The 17,995-nt window shown below is 34.7% G+C and overlaps 1 protein-coding gene across 2 annotated transcripts in view; it reads right to left on the bottom strand.

Annotated features, from left to right (window-relative positions):
- Positions 1–1,945: 1,945 nt before the first annotated feature.
- Positions 1,946–17,995, bottom strand: part of Top2 (topoisomerase 2) — a 95,460-nt gene continuing 79,410 nt past the window's right edge. For both annotated transcript variants that reach the window (XM_067084561.1, XM_067084560.1), the window contains exons 22-27: positions 15,400–15,532; positions 13,547–13,679; positions 12,078–12,163; positions 8,281–8,352; positions 3,624–3,955; positions 1,946–2,814 (exon numbers count right to left, since the gene is read on the bottom strand). In XM_067084561.1, coding sequence (XP_066940662.1) covers positions 2,707–2,814; positions 3,624–3,955; positions 8,281–8,352; positions 12,078–12,163; positions 13,547–13,679; positions 15,400–15,532 — 864 coding nt within the window. In that variant the 3' untranslated portion in view covers positions 1,946–2,706. The remainder of the gene's footprint in view (positions 2,815–3,623; positions 3,956–8,280; positions 8,353–12,077; positions 12,164–13,546; positions 13,680–15,399; positions 15,533–17,995) is intronic.

Genomic DNA, 17,995 nt, shown 5'->3' with positions numbered 1-17,995 from the left:
CTTCTCAGAAAGCCAGTTTTCTACTTGGCAAAGAGCTTTCTCCAGTGAGGAAGAGAGAACCATCTTAGGAAGTCTCATTGAATCTAAGGGCTGATTGCTCATCAAGAACGACGAAGCTGGAGAGTAAGGAGAGGCCGGAGTGGAGTGAAAAATTCAGGGAACTGCTGCAGAAGAAACTTGAGGAGTGTCGCATACAGCATAGAAGACGAGTCCTGCCCCCTTCCTCGTCTTCAGGAGAGATTGGAAACAAAATCAGGTCTAATTCAGGAGCTGTCTGTGTTGCAGGTTTCTGTAAAAGGTGAAGGATATTATCCAGTTTACGTTGCAAAGGCTCAAGAGCTGAGTCCAACGCAGGAGAGGGATTATCAGAAGATACAGGGTGCTTGGAGTCTTGAGGGGGCTCAAGCACTGGGAGAAAATCGGAAGCTCCAGGGCGCTCCCATGAAAAAGAGCCTCTGACCACCTCAGGGCGCCTGGCCGCGGCAGGGTGCTTGGCCACATCAGGGCGCCTGGCTGCTACAGGGTGCTTGTCTGCTTCATAACGCTCATCAATACATTCCACCGATACAGGATGTTCAGAAGGAACAGGGCGCTTATGCAAAATCTGGAGCTGCTCGCTTGAAAGGTGCAGTGAGCTAGATCCTCGCTCCTGGCGCTGTGGAGAGGAGAAACGCTCCGGACTGTCCCACTTGCTACACAAAGGTTGAGGACTAAAGGATGGCTCCCTCATTCTCTTGTAAGGGAGATGCGGGGACTGATCTTTACCCAAAAAAGTCTCTTAAGAGGGCAAGATTCAGCAGGGAAGCAACAAAGATGGCTCTTACGAGGCGAGGACTCCTCAGAGCTTGACGAAAGCTGATGAACTTCCAAGACGCCTTTCCAGCAGCTGTCTCTAGTCGCAACCAAGAATGCAACAGGCTGGACTGAGGGGATGACTACCTGTGGGCAGACCCCAGTGACCTCCCTTGGGCTACCGGTATGCCTCCTCCCAGGTAGCAGGGAGTATGGCAGGGACCAACGTCTAGGAGAATCAGCAGGACAAGCAGCTGCCTCCTCCACTGACACTTCACCTTTGGCACTTTTCTCAAACATGTCCCTCAGGACATGCACTGATGCCCCTAACTGGGCCACTGTACTCACTACCAGATTTAAACGTTGCTAAAATTCATTCTCAAGGCTGGCGAAGCGATCAGGTTCGGAAGTGATGGAGCCAGAAGGAGTAGGTGGTTTAGGAGAATTAATTGATGAAGGTCGGGAATGGTTAACAATTGGAGAATTAACAGACATGTCAGCCTTATCCGATCTAGGAGTCAAAGCCTGACAAACTAATTTCCCACTGGTTTTAGCAGCTGCTTTCCTCTTCCTATCTCTTTCTTACTTCACTAAATGTGAATTTAAAGTTTTCCATTTCTGTTCTCCCCAATCCCTGCACTCGTCACAAGTCAAATTAATAGAGCAAACTTGTCCTCTACAATTTTGTCATCTGGGTATTGCAGCCTTTACTGCAATACCAGAAACTAGAACTACTAGTGTAGGACATATCCTAACTAGTTGAAAAGTCAAAATCATGAAAAGGCAATTCCAAAAAAGTCACTATGAGCCAAAAAGGCTACAAAAATACTTCACCAAGGAAGAAAATTACGAATCTAAAACTCTAAGCTGATATAACAACAATAAGTGTTGACACTACAAGCAACAGAAACAAACTGTCGTGTTGGCGATCTTGTTCCTCTTTTGTACCCCAAAAGTGGGCAGGGCATAGTCACCTACACAAAACAAAAGAATCGCTACCATAGAATTCAGAATCCCAACTGCCGTTCGAGTAGAAACTCTTAGCTAAGTAATTACTGGGTAAGTTACTTATATAAAAATGGAAAGTTTACCTGGCCAATTAACTTTTTTTCTCCAAGGCACAAAACACAATTATAAGGAAGTCATACACTCATTCTATCTACTTTTATTTCAAAATGGACTGTAAACAACAGTTTAGACAGCTGACTTACAGAATAGAAATAAATAGCCTTAAAAAGATATAAAATTTTCTAAAATAAAGTAACCAAACTGTAAAGCAAATGTGTAATCAAGTAAAAAAAAAGACAGTAACTGAAGTCTGATAACTTTGTGCTAGGTCTACTCTAAAGAACCAGTACTATTCTCCAACTGTATCCTACAATATATTGTATATACTTAATTTATAGCAAGTTCTTGAAAATCACATCCTCAAAGATTGTAACATCATTTACACTATATATATGTGTATGTATAAAAAGTCCTTCTCCAAAATTAAACCATTGTTTTAATTTGTGTGTGTATTAAAGATTACACATCAAGCCATATGTATACATTAGGTATACACAAACTAAAAAATCAGGAATCATTTAATTCACACAAATTTGGAATTTTGTTATTAACAAATTAACTTCTAAACTACAGCTACACTTTTGTACTCACAGAAATGCAGTGAATCCAAGCTATGGGAGGATACGATACTGTTTTGCAAAATAAAAGCTGTAATAGCCCTAAAAACTTACGCTGATACTATGAAATATTACGGCTAAAAGGATTGAAGATAAAACATCAAAAAAGTAAAAAATATAAGTTTGTCTTAAAGAAAATAGACCATAGTTCAATACTTTTTCTTTCTTTACTAGTATCAATGCCTAAAAATCTGAGTCATCAATGCCTAAAAATCTAAGTCATCAATGCCTAAAAATCTGAGTCTGAGTCATCATCACTCAATGCATATTTCACTGCTTTCTTTTGCCGCCCAGATTTTTCTCGGGGAATAACATCTGCAGACATGGATCCTTCATCCTGGAACAAAAAATACTGTGGGTTAAGATTCTAAATATAAACACTTAGACTAGTAACATGTAAAACAAACAATGCATTCCTATCAACTAGATTTACTATTGATAAGCAAACTGTGAGATTCAAAGCATTTTAATATAACCAATGATTACAATGGCTATACCAGAGGTAAGGCCACTATCTGGAAAGGTTTGTGTCATTTTTTTAATATAAAGGAAAGATATTTTGCTCAAATCTTAAAATCCTGAGTAGCTCTACAATAAAAACTCACTGACTTTAAAATTCCTCACGTTACAAAATTTCATGAAAAACAAATAACTTGGAATCTTAAAACATTCTGGAAAATTTTTTTGAAGGGATTTATTATTATCGTTAAATATATAGACCACTGAGTTACCATTTGTAAACTCCCAGTGCTTAACCGAAGGATTTGTTCTTGTTGCAATATATTAAACTTAATCAATACAGTATACTGCAACTCCTTAAAAATATAACTGCATACTGTACACTGAAAATGCTGATTCTGAAAAAATTTCTTTCAAAGATTGTGGCTGAAAACTGGACACTCGGTACAGATATGTTTGGACTTCAAGTGTTGATCTGCATTCTATGCATTCAAAGAATGGGGCAAAGTGGGTTACTTGTCGATTCAAACTAAATCACATAAATCAAGAGACTGTACACATGCTCTTCATACAAGTATTTTATCAAAATTACTTGCTGTTCTAGTAAGTAGTCTTCATATCATGATGCTCCAATCCAGTCACACCACTTTAACTAGATAGGTGTCACACTAAAAGATTACAACGTACCTGTTTCTCACTACTATCAAACATGTCATCATCAGAGTCAGAATCCATTTTCTTTTTTGCAGCAGCAGTTTTCTTTGGACCTGGCTTTTTCTTAGGTTTGGGTTCTTCATTATCTGATGAATCTAAATAGGCCTTCTTCTTTGGGACAGGCTTCTTTTTAGGCTTTGATACACCATCACCAAGTTCATCAGCAGACTTTTTCGGACGTCCTCTTTTCTTTTGCTTTGAGTCTTCTCCAAAAGCTGTTGTTGAACTCATTTTTTTAGGCTTTGGCTCTTCATAATCACTGCTATCCCCATCACTCACTGTTCTTTTTAATGTATTGCTTTTAGCTGCAAAATAAGGAAAAAACATTGACAACGTATTATTTTACCTGTTAAAAATGAACAGATTTTCACCATCTCTTTCTAAGATCTTGCAGTGAGCAATAGGGTTAATTCAAGGTAAAAATAAATGCAGTCTGAATGTAAAGTTGCACAACGAGGAAAACAGGAACAGTAACAGGTGAAGTGTTGAAAGGTGTTACAAGATACTTATAGGCAATATTGCTCACTGAGCTACCCTGCTGTACTTCTTGCAAGTGTATGACTAAAATTCTTCCTAAAAACTCTTATGCACAACTCTGGACCATTATTGTAGCCCCACCTTGGCCCCTCTGACCACGGTGTCAACAAATTGGAATCAATTATTATCCTCCCCACACCAAGCCCTTCTGGGTCATGGTTTGAACAAACTAAAATCTATGCTAACGCCATCCTGGCCCTAGTGGCCATGGTTCGAACAAAATTGAAACTACAGTACACTCCCTGAAAATGCCATATCAATTCTAAAAATTACAGCCCTGATTTTCTTGAGATTTTTAAATATTTTCCTACATTCTCCTACTTATATCTTTAGACACCTACAGAGGTCCCACCCTGATACTAAGAACCATGGATGTGAGAAACAATCTGCTCAACAAAATGAAGCTATCATATAAGTGTTGTCATTTCTGGTAAATTATAAATATTGTACAAAAGATTCCTTAATGATAACACTGTTTTTTAATGGTCTCCCATTAGAAGGGGGCCTGGCTTACATCTAAACAAACTTCTGTCTCCTTTGACAAGGATGCTTTGTGTTGTTTGGTTGACACTGTTATAGTGGCACTGAAAATTTGAAAATGTGAAAAGTTTATGCAATACACATTATACAGACAGGTGCTGGGCAAAATTAGTTTATTGAATGCTCAACACATTAACCATTCTTCTTCTTTCTTTTTCTTTTAACGTGCTTTTATTCCCATTTTTGTATGGGGGTAAACTTTTGAAGGACTTAGGCTTTGGGGGACCTGTGGTCTTGCTCACTGACATGCTCACCTGCCTGCTTGACATCGCAGACCCCGCATGTTTCATGTATCACATGCAGCGAAGTTAACCTGGTATTAATTTTTTGTTAATAACCATTAATTTTAATAAATAATTTAACCTCACCACAAGGAGTTATGGGTAAAGTTTCACATTTAGTATATATATATATATATAAAAAAATATATATATATATATCAAAGCCATGAATATCTATGTTATTTAAACCTTTTCAAAAAGACAACTTATTCTAGACCTTTTTGATAAATCACAAAGAAGAATATTTAAGTTATTATAAATTAATTTATCAATATCCTAAAACAAGAATAATGACTTATTACAGATTCTGCAAGTATTATAAACAGGATAAATGACTTCTTGCTACCATATTTTACCCATGTATTAATATTAACCCTTAAACGCCGAGCCTCTATTTACAAAAACGTCTCCTGTACGCCGGCGGCATTCGGTGAGTTAGCGCCGAAGCGGAAAAAAAAGTTTTTTTTCAAAAAATCACAGCACGCTTAGTTTTTAAGATTAATAGTTCATTTTTGGCTCCTTTTTTTGTCATTGAAAAAATATCATATATAAATATTGGAATATATGACAGCGAAAAAAACTTATATAATTGTATACAAATCACGCTGTAAGCACAACGGTTAAAGCTAATGAGTTAAATTTTTTTAGTTGTATTGTACACTAAATTGCGATGATTTTGGTATATAACAAATTGTAAAACGATCAAAGCAACACAGAGAAAATATTATCACAAAATGATGCATGAATTCGTAACGCGCCGGATGTAAAAAAAGTTTTTCAAAAATTCACCATAAATCGAAATATTGTGCTAGAGACTTCCCGTTTGTTGAAAAATGAAGCTAATTGATTGAATATTACTAGACTGTAAGTGTTTTAGCTTACAATTGCAGTTTTCGACCATTTCGGTCAAGTTAAAGTTGACCGAAAGTCAAATTTTTTTTATTTATCGTGATTTATATGAAAATATTTCAAAACTGATAAAAGCTACAACCATGAGTTATTTTCTGTTGTATTGTACATGAAATTGCGCACATCTTCATATATAAAACTTTACGTAACGACTAATATAAAACAGTGCAAATATTACGACAACGAGACGAAAGAATTTCTGAGATGTTCAGCCGAGTTACAAGCAAGAGACGTAAGGAAAATGTTTTTTCAAAAATTCACCATAAATAGAAATATTGTGCTAGAGACTTCCAATTTATTGCAAAATGAAGGTAAACGATTGAATATTACTAGAATGTAAGAGTTTTAGCTTACAATTGTTTTTTTTTTTTTTTTTTTTTTTTTTTTTATCATTTCGGTCGAGTTAAAGTTGACCGAAGGTTGAAATTTTGGCAGTTATCATGATTTATGTGAAAATATTTCAAAACTGATAAAAGCTACAACCATGAGCTATCCTCTGTTGTATTCTACATGAAACTGCACACATTTTCATAAATAAAAGTTTATGTAACGACTAATGTAAACGATGCAAACATTACGACAACATGACGAAAAGAATTTCTGAGATGTTCGGCCGAGTTACCACACAGCGCAGACGTGAGGAAAAAGTTTTTTTTTTTTCAGAAATTCACCATAAATCGAAATATTGTGCTAGAGACTTTCCAGTTTGTTGCAAAATGAAGGTACATGATTGAATATTACTAGAATGTAAGAGTTTTAGCTTATAATTGTGTTTTTTACCATTTCGGTCGAGTTAAAGTTGACCGCTTGAAATTTTGGCAGTTATCGTGATTTATATGAAAATATTTCAAAACTGATAAAAGCTACAACCATGAGTTATTTTCTGTTGTATTCTACATGAAACTGCGCACATTTCCATATATAAAACTTTATGTAACGACTAATATAAAACAGTGCAAACATTACGACAACGTGACTAAAGAATTTCTGGCGCGGACGTAACGAAAGTTTTTTCAAAAATTCACCATAAATCGAAATATTGTGCTAGAGACTTCCAATTGGTTGCAAAATGAAGGTAAATGATTAAATATTACTAGAATGTAAGAGTTTTAGCTTACAATTGCATTTTTTTACCATTTCGGTCGAGTCAAAGTTGACCGAAGGTTGAAATTTTGGCAGTTATTGTGATTTATATGAAAATATTTCAAAACTGATGAAAGCTACAACCATGAGTTATTTTCTGTTGTGTTGTACATGAAATTGTGCACATTTTTATATATAAAACTTTATGTAACGGCTAATATAGAACAGTGCAAAACTTACGACAAAATGACAAAAGAATTTCTGAAATTTTCGGCCGAGTTACCGCCGCGGGTGTAAGAAAAAAGTTTTTTTTTCAAAAATTCACCATAAATCGAAATATTGTGCTAGAGATTTCCAATCTGTTGCAAAATGAAGGTACATGATTGAATATTACTAGAATGTAAGAGTTTTAGCTTACAATTGTGTTTTTCGACCATTTCGGTCGAGTCAAAGTTGACCGAAGGTTGAAATTTTTTGTAGTCGACGTACGGTACGTCCACTTGGCACCCAACAGACAATTTTAGTCTATGTATGATACGTCCAATAGGCGTTTAAGGGTTAAGTAACTCGAAAAGAACTCCATAATTTCATTGTCCTTTATAACGCATTTAAAGCCTCATATCAATGTGAGGTGGTTTAACCTACTTGCTGGTATAACCAGACCAAGTCAAAATTCTTAGTTTTCACAGCTTGTCTTTTTGGACACAAAAAGAATTGAGGAAATTTAGTCAGAATATGCACCATTATCTCTGTAACCAGTCATTGCATTATGTTACAATTTATGAAAAATGATTGACACTGTAACTAACAAAGCTTTAGCATCAGCCATAATGTGGCTGGCACAAATGTTTTGTTAGTTACAAAATCTATCACTTTTCAAGTCTCACATCCCTTAAAATTCAGTGACTGGTAACAATGAAAATGGTGAAGATTCTGACCAAATTTCATCAATTCTTTTTGTTTCCAAAACAAGACATGCTGTTGGTTGAAGTTTGAGCAAATAAGTAAAATGCTGAACTTTTTGTTGATTTAGTCTCTGACCAGCCCTGTGAAAGTAAGAATTCTGACTAGGCAGACTAATAATAATAATAATAATAATAAAAAATTCGCAGTTCTTACAAGCAATGTGTGAATGAATGGTTTTTATAGTAAAAACATTTTTAAACATGGCATGAAATACCAGGACACATACTCGTATTTTGTACTTGTTTGATAAAGGGCATTCTAATCAGATTCCACTGGCTCCCATGAATCAAGGAAGTCTAATGTAACAACCTTACCTGGTTGATATTTTGGAGGACTTGGAGAACCAGACAACATAGAATCAAAGAGGTCTGAGGCAGTTGGTTTATCTGCAAGATGAAAAAGATTATGACCTGAAATAAACATCATGCCAAGCACAAAATTACCATTGCCATTAATTTCAGAACTATTCCTTACAAAGATTTTTCTGAAACAAATGACTCACAACTTTGAAACTATGGAACCTAACAAGTGTTTGCATTCAAAGTTCAGCCACTGCCTTCATGGAAGTGAAGTGTGGTTGCTGAAAGTGCACAAAGGAAAAAGAGGAAACCTTAAAAAAAATAAGCATTTTGTGAATTCTTATTAAGAACACTTCATTTGTTATAATGTTGAAGAATACAGCATCAAAGTTCTTGCAAAGGTACATTCCAAATTTAAATGATCTAGTACCTTAGAACTAAATTTAACTGAAATCCATATAACTAGGTAGTAATTGAGATGCAAATCTAAGTACAACAGACATTCAGTTGTTAATCTCGATGCTCGTTTAAACATCCTTCTACTCAGCTTGACTGATGTCCCTTTTGACCATATAATAGTACTATCAATGAAAAGGTGTAACACTATCTTCCTTCATGTGAAATTATCTATCTTTGCACCAACTTAGACTGAAATCCTTTTACCTTGGAATGATAAGGTAAGCATGATATACACTGATGGATGGAAAGATGTGCAGCAAGACTGCCCTTCACATAAAACTATACATGATCTACCTCTACCAAGCCTGACTGAAATCCCTTCAATTGTATATGAAGTAGGAAAAGGTAAGGGGAAACCAGCACACTAACAAATGATTTCAAGCACATTCATGCATGATGCTCTACCTTTGTACCAAAGTCTAATGAAATCCATTCAATTGTGTGGGAACTGGATGACATGGCAAGGGTGACAAGCAAACATACTAGCAATTTTCCTTCACGTACACCTATACATGTCTACCTTTGTACAAAAGTTTAATGAAATCCCTTCAACCATGTAACATTTGTGATGACAAGGTAATTGTGATAAGACACACTGATGTATGGGCAACAGACAATATGCCTTCATGAATGATGATAAACCAAATGTGACTAAGATCCCTGGTAAAAGGTGTACTATATGTCGCCCACATTCGATGGGGGGCTAGGGACCACAACTACCCACGATCAGCAAAATTCCATGTTAAGTTGGTAACCCCCTCTAAAAATGCTTATAACTACCTATTTTAATAGTTTAAACACCAAATATACCTTAAACTATCATTCTAAACCACTTTAATATAAATTCAGTCATCTTACAACATTACCCTAAAAAATATGGCTTATAGCTATGTGAAAAATCTAATCAAGTTCCCTAGATTCAGGCACAGCCATTTTCTTTCATATAGTATTGAGGTTCTCTCTCTTAGTACTAAATACATCCTTTAATGAAATATGAATTACTGTGTCATAAACATAAAAATATAAAACTAAAACTCTGAGTAGTTCATGACGCAGAGGAGTGAGTGCATGCATATGTATGTCGTACGTTACAGGGATTTACTAATTTTTAAATACAGTTGACCCTCGCTTATTCGCGGTTCAGGGTTCTGGATTTTTCTGTGGCACCTATCACCAAGTTATTTACAGAAAATTCGGTAATTTGCAGATTTTTTTGTCAAGAAATATTCACTAATTACTGTATTTTCATGTTATTTTCGTGACTAAATACATTTTTTAAAACATGATTTACTAATTTTCAAATATTATTAATGTCAACACACCAAAATATCAATCAAATGTTAAAGTAAAATGTCTCAATACTGATCAATTATCATCATAATTTGTACTGTAAAAAAAAAAAAATAAATAAATAAATAAATAAATAAATAAATAAAAATAAAAAAATAAAATAAAATGTTCATCCCCAAAACTCTTTCTCCATGACGACAGGCTACTTAGCAGAGAGGCAGAGACCAAAAATCACAAGTATCAAGTCACTTTGGGTTATAAGTTGGTATCCACCTAGATCATTAGCCCATAGGTGGGCCCATCCTCCCCGGGTAGATGCCACCTCTGATTTTTCCTTATAGTCTTGTATTAACACTTCTTGTTGTGTGAAAATGGCATTTTCCAAAACTGGACATATGGGGGTGCAGAAAGGGCTGTTAAGTCATCACTTTTCAAGATATGCAAACAAACCAACCATGAAAATGAAGTGTATAATGTACTCTAACAAGTTTATTTATGAAAAGTAACATGTTTATTTATGAAAAGTTACAAAATTGTATCTACCAAAGAGATGGGTTGAACCCTACTTGGACCCCTTATCCCCCCCAAAAAACTTTTATATACAACTTTTTTCCCTAAAAAATGCCATCGTTTACAGAAACAGTATATCCAGTGTATGGAATGTGTAGAATGCATGTTTTGGAAGTTTTTACAAAGTTTCAACATTTTTAGTTTGTTTTGTGTGTCTGAACTACCAAAATAAGCAGTTCTGAATGTTTTTAGAAGGGTTCTAAGTATTCGCTGGTTTTAGCTATTCGCAGGGGGGTGTGGTACCCATCCCCCGCGAATACAGGGGGTTTACTGTATATCAATACGTAAACAGAGTAGAACATGTATGTTGTAAGGTTGCAGTATTTCCAAATACAAAATACTCAAAAAACAAAAAGAATATGAAGAATTAAGTCCAATGGCAAGCACCAGACTCCAGCCAAAAGGTAAAGTGAATGTGTACTGACTGGATGGCGGGGCTTCCTCCCCTACCGTTGGTAGCCAACTACCAATAACCATCTTGTTTTAAATTTAACGGCCGGTTCCAACTTGCACTGAAAGTAAATCCTATATGTAAAGACTGAGGGTTTGTATATGTGTAAGAACAAATGTTATTTCACTTACAGAATATATTTATACTGTATTATTATTACAGTATATATATATATATTGATCTATTATCATTGCTGTAATATCTATATGTAATATGTAATGTTTACATTCTCAGAATCAGCTCATTGAGCCTACTACCTGTTCTCTCTCTCTCTGTACTGTATATATCCTTTTATGAAATATGAATTACTGTATCATAAACATAAAAATATGAAACTAAAACTCCAAAAAGTTGACGTATACAAATGAGTGCGTGCATATGTATGTATGTTATAAAATAAAAGCTAGGTGTATAACGAGGTGAGAAAACCAGTTTAGGGAGGTGGCTCCCTCCTATAAGGAGGAAGAGAAAACCAGTTTATTTCTAGGGGAAATCTTAAAAACCTGTTTCTTTCCCCAGGCTTTTAGACAAGTCTCTCTCTCCCTGAGTTAAGTACAGGCAGTCCCCAGTTATTGGCAGGGGTTCTGTTCCCGACAGCATGACGATAACCGAAAATCGCCGATAATAGCGCCAATCCCTGGTTATCAACACCGATAACCGGGGATCAGCACCTATAACTGGAGATTGGTGCTGAAAATTCAGTTATCGTCATCACTAGACAAGAGCCGTAAAACCGGATTGCTGATAACTGGAGACTGCCTGTACGTAAATACACATTAAAAAAAAGCAATTAACTAAAGGTGCAAATGCTGATCCATGATCTAGCGGGGACCCACTGTAATCCTCCAACTCTGTAAGCAGGAGACTAATAAAGCGATAGTGTACATATATAAGCCATAGTTTAAACAAAATTTCCTTAACCCACTCATCATAATTACCTAATGTAAAAACTTCATGTTCACCATCTACTGTATACTTGTGGTATAATAAATTCACTTCAGCATACTAGTCTAAATTTTTAATTTACACAAATCTTTCTTACCTGTATTGGCAGGTTTACCAATAGTTTTTGCTGGCTTGGCACCAAGTTCTGAGTCAGTGTCACTACCTTCCACTTCCTCCATTACACTGAAAAAGAAAAAAAAGAGAAGAAAAAAAATTAGGAAAGACCATTACTGTAGTCTCAAAGTTCACTCTAACAAACTTTATTGTTAAATAGTCCTGCTGTAAAAGAATTGTACGAAAACAGAGATAGCTTTTTATTTTTCAGCTAACAAGTATGGAATGCTTCCACAAACATATAACAGTTTATATAAGGATATCATAATGGCATTGCTGTCAATGTTAAGGTCAGAATTTCATCATCATGTATTATTCAAGTGGGAGGAATTACTTTTTATAATTTTCCAGAATAAAACATAATTGGCCCGGCAAACTATTTTTCATTAGTACTCAAGGCGTCTGAATTTCATATCATAACGAGAGAGAGAGAGAGAGAGAGAGAGAGAGAGAGAGAGAGAGAGAGAGAGAGAGAGAGAGAGAGAGAGAGAGAGAGAGAGAGAGAGAGAGAGAGAGAGAGAGAGAGAGAGAGAGAGAGAGAGAGAGAGAGGAAACCTAGTAGGGCAGCAGCTGTAGATATTTAACATCGCCTTTCAAATGTTTTCCTTAACTGACTACAGTATCTGTGCTACTTGTGACTGCACAATTATTTCAGCTGGCTAAGTTTAGCGCACACTGAGTGGTGACCATAAAATCAATGATTCTCAAACCTTGAACTGTGCCATAGCCTTGCAAAATATTGGGAATGAGTTACTTCATTTGACAGCAGACTTAAGTACAACTTCCTTTTCTCAACTAATATTACGCATTATTAATGGCATGGGATAATTCAATGTTATTAACTGTACATACTTCCAGATCTACTTATTCCTAATTAATGTACAAATGTTCTACACCACCCTCCCCCTTTTTTCCTATGAACATTTATATCCACTGAAGCCTGTTTTGCAAGATCATGGCCTACTGGCTTGCTCCACAAGAACGTATGCTAATTTCCCCAAAAAAGTTTAAAAATTGGATGAAAGCAAACAATCACTCAAGACCATCATCACCAATGTGTTGGATTCCCTTTGTGATGTTGCATTATTCTTTTCTACACTTCCCTCTCAAAATTTCGAACTAACCCAGGTCTTTACCAGAGCCCTTTCTTATTGATTTTCTAGATCTTCATCTTCCCACTTATTGTCAGCATACTACTTCTAATTTTACTAATTTTCAGACTGACTATTCTCTTCTCCTAACATGCCTAAACCATCCCAACCTCAAATTGCAAAAACTGATCTCACATTCTATCTACAGCACAGCCCATCAAAAATAATTTCAATTTCATTCATAAATTCAAGACAGAAAACAATTAAGTTTTAAAGTAGAAAACTATCCAGCCTTGTTCAAAACCCAATACCCTAGTATTTGCTTGAATAAATCTAAAATCCAAAAAATCTTTGGACTTACCTGATGGAATCATCTACAAATGAAAGCTGTTGCTGGACAATATCTGGCTCTTCGATTCCTTCGTTGTCATGAAGGGAAACATCACTACCGGAATCGTCGTCATCATCATCAAACTTGAACTTGACATTTGAAGCTGTAAAAATTACAAAATAATGATTTCACTGTAAATAATCTTCAGAAGTAGTAATGACTAAACATTTGCTAGTCATAAGGAAAAGAATTCACAGAATAAGCCTTGATGAGAACTACAGCTACCTCTTCTACTAGGGAAAAGGTCTATGGTTATGTTAAAATTATCAATCTTTTTCCAGGTACATTTATAAACCTTAAAAAATTAATTGAGAGTCAACTGGGTAACACTGCACACTTCAACACTACTTAGGCAATATTCAAATTGTGCTGTATTTAAAATTCCCTCCCACAAAAAATCAAATTTATCATTTACTTCATGTAAAGTATGAGTCCAGATTTTCTGAAAACTTCCAAGTCAGTATAATTGTATGTTTTATCAAATAACATCTGAAGCTAGGCCATAAAAAATGTAAGAGCCCAAATTAAGGTTAAAAGAAATAAAAATTTACCATAATGATGAACATTAAAAATGTATGAAACACTCTTTTCCTTACAGACAATAATGATGAACATATGTGCAGGGTACAGGGTTTCAATTACTATTGCTAGAATGTTAAGGTATTGGGCTGAAATTCACATTCATGAAAGCAATGGCTGATATGATGAAACATTTGCTGATACATAAAATATTACGATAGGGTAAACTCAACATAACATACATGTACTAAAAAATGAGGTTAAAAACTAATTTTAATCATGATCAATTTGAAGGTTTTCCTAGCTTAACCCATATAAAAATGCTACAATTATGCAATCCACCCACCTCTTCTCATTGTTCTTCTTTTATAACCCAGCTTACGACTACAAAAAACCCACAAAACAGACTTACAACCCAAAATTGACAACCTAACCATCAGAGAGCTCTCTCTACCACACCAGAGTCTATTCAACACTCCCGCCTGCATCTGTTTACATTTAGCTCCCTTCCGCATTTGTCGTCCTATGACGTCACAACACGACCAGATACTTTTAAACATGAATGTTTTGTTATAAAAACATCTTATAAAATTAAACATGTGCTTTTTACCAATTCGTAATGCCCATACCATTTCCCTAATACAGAAAATAAAAATAAAATAATTATGATTAAACTTCTATAACTAACATATAATCACAATTAACATGAAAGAAATACCATTTTATTCCTAATACACAAAATGTAATTAGGCTATGGCTCACGCTTATCAAAGTGATATTTAATATGTACTTTCAATATATATTACACAGAATAACACCATATACACAATTAAAAATAAAATATAAACGAGTAAAATATGTGCCAAAGAAACAGTTTTCTGTAAAACATATAATGCTATATGAAACCTTCAACCTTAGCCCATGAAACTCGGCCATGGTCCAGGACCACTGAGGCTAGAGAGCTGCAATTTGGTATGTTTAATGATTGGAGGGTGGATGATAAACATACCAATTTGCAGCCCTCTAGCCTCAGTACATTTTATGATCTGAGGACAGATGGAAAAAGTGTGGACAAACAAACAAAGCCATCTCAATAGTTTTCTTTTACAGAAAACTAAAAATATAGTTATTACACATATTAAGTTTTCTCCAAAAAGCTTTTCATGTTATAAATAGAAGAGTATCTGTACTTTCAAACAAACTGCATACATGTTTCATAATGTTGTTCCACACACCATCTTTGTCTTATACTATACCACACTTCTGTATCTTTTTTTCATCTATAACAGGAATATAATCTTTACCTGCAGCTCGCCGTCCTGATGCTCTTTCTCTTGGCTGTACTTCCACCATATCATCATCCAGGTCACTTAGATTATCAGGGTCATCATCAGAATCTGTATCCCAAGGGTTTTTGCCTTTCTTCTTAGGTGATCCCTAATAAAAAAAAATTTTGCTGTTCACGTCAATGTGGGGAAAAGAAAAAAGGGAAAAAAAAAAAAAAAAAAAAAAAAACTCTACACCAGAATACAGTGATACCTCGAACTTACATGAGGTTAGGTTCCAGAACCCCTCGCACAAGGGGAGGACTCGCATAAGTTTGGTACAGTCACTAAAAATGCTAATAAATGCTTATTTCTAGAGTTTTAACACTAAATATGACCCTAATCGTGCTCCTAAAGTAGTAAGCAAACTTTCAAATGAAATTACAGTTACTGTAATTTCATTTAAAAGTTATCTTAATACATTACTCTTAAAAAAAGAAATATTTTGTTGACGTAAAAATAGAATACAGTATCATAATGGGTACTGTATTTGCCACACTAGCACATTTACAGTACAATAATACCCCAAACTTGCACGAATTCACAGACACAAATTTTTCATTGGAACCTAACTATTGGTCATACACGAGTTTTTCACAGACACACAAACATCTGAGAACGCTGAGAAACCCTGCAAAAGTGTTTAATTTTTTATGTAATTTATAAGTTTTCAAGCTTTTATGTGTAAATTAAATAACATTAAATATTATTAAATGTTATAATTTCTCTCTCTCTCTCTCTCTCTTTTAGTGAGATGAATTTTTTATGGTACATGTATACAGGTATGTTTACTTGTATGATAAATAAACTTTTTACCTAATAATAAGTACTAATTTTCAAATATTAATAAGATTAATAAAATTAAATAATAAATAATAAAACTGTAATTACAAAATTCATATTATTTTGAACAAACAAATTCTTCCCTCATCTTTTGTAAGGTCGAAGGCAAAAGCTGTCAAACACATCATTTAACATGACAAGAAGGGGAATGTTGCTAATCAGTGGTCAAATTTTTCTTGTAATTCTCAGTCTCCGTGTGTCCGTAATAATTCATAAAAAATTTCACTCTCTTAAGTAAGGACAACTGTTATCTCTCTCGTTCGAAGTTAGCCAACCTACGTATTACAGCACGGTTTCTCTGCATGTCTTTAACTGTACAGTAGATAATTTTGAATTGATCTAACTTTACCTGTACCGTTTACAAACTGTAAATGCACCGTTCTAAAACATAGTGACATAGAGCGTTTCAGAACAAAGAGAAAATGACAGAATAAAGTTTTTAAAAATGAGGTTGAGAAGACTTCTAAAAATAGATCGGCTGATTGGGGGAGAGTCACACACTCCTATATTCTTATTTCTTTTTTTAAGGGTAATGTATTAAGCTAACTTTTAAATGGAAATACAGTAACTTTACTTTCATTTCAAAGTTAGTTTAATACTGAATTTCCATCTTTTGATATCCAACGTAAGAATAACTCTCTCTCTCTCTCTCTCCGTAATAATTCATAAATAATATAACTTGATATTTCAAGTAAGGACAATCTCTCTCTCTCTCTCTCGTGTTATTCTCTCGGTCTCTGTAATAATTGATAAATAATTTCACTCTCTTAAGTAAGAACAACCCTTATCTCTCTCTCTCTCGTTCATAGTTAGCGCTTGCACATTTTTACAACTTACTAATTCTCTGTACGTCTTTACCTGTACAGTAGATACTTTAAATAGATCTAATTTGACCTGTATCATCTACGAAGTGCAATGCGCTAGTGTTGTAAATACGTTCTAAAACACAGACAAAATAACTAAGAGTTGCATTAGTCGAAATATAAAACACTGTTTGTTCATGAAAAAGCATTTCAGAACAAAGAGAAAGAGAGACAGAATAGAAAAGTTATTAAAAAGAGGTTGAGACGACTTCTAAAAATAGATCGGTTGGAAGGGGTAGAGAGAGAAATTCTCTTCCAAATCTCAATTTTTATGTCAACCATTTACAGTATTTCTCTTTTTTAAGGGTAATGTATTAAGCTAACTTTTAAATGAAATTACAGTAACCTCAATTTCATTTAAAAGTTAATTTGGGAGCATGATTAGGGTCATATCTAGTGTTTAAACTTTAGAAATAAGCATTTATTAGCATTTTTAGAGGCCATGCCAAACTTATGCGAAAATTCACCCTGCACAAGGGGTTCTGGGACCTAACCTCGCCTAAGTTTGGAGTATGACTGTAGTTCAGTATGTATACTAGTTACCCCTAATTTGTGAGATGCCAATTTTTTTCTTCAGAGTAGAAGACGTTTTCTTTGCGTCACTAGGTAAACTTTATAAGTCAGTCATAACGAAAGTACAATTCAATAGAATAAAGAAAACATACATAATATTCGTATAGGGTAAAACAAAAATGCAATCAATTTAAAATTATGTACTGTACGGGTAAAGACGTATAGAGAAAAAATAAATTGTAAAAACACATGTGAGCACTAACTACGAAAGAGAGAGAGATATATATACACATTAAAAATATTGGACTGTAATACAATTTTTCCATACAAATTTTATACTTAAAAGCATGAAAACT

The sequence above is a fragment of the Macrobrachium rosenbergii genome, chromosome 41, assembly GCF_040412425.1.
Source record: "Macrobrachium rosenbergii isolate ZJJX-2024 chromosome 41, ASM4041242v1, whole genome shotgun sequence".
Taxonomy (NCBI): Eukaryota; Metazoa; Arthropoda; class Malacostraca; order Decapoda; family Palaemonidae; genus Macrobrachium; species Macrobrachium rosenbergii.
The sequence above is the reverse complement of the archived record's forward strand: the minus strand, read 5'-3'. Positions and strand labels throughout refer to the sequence as shown.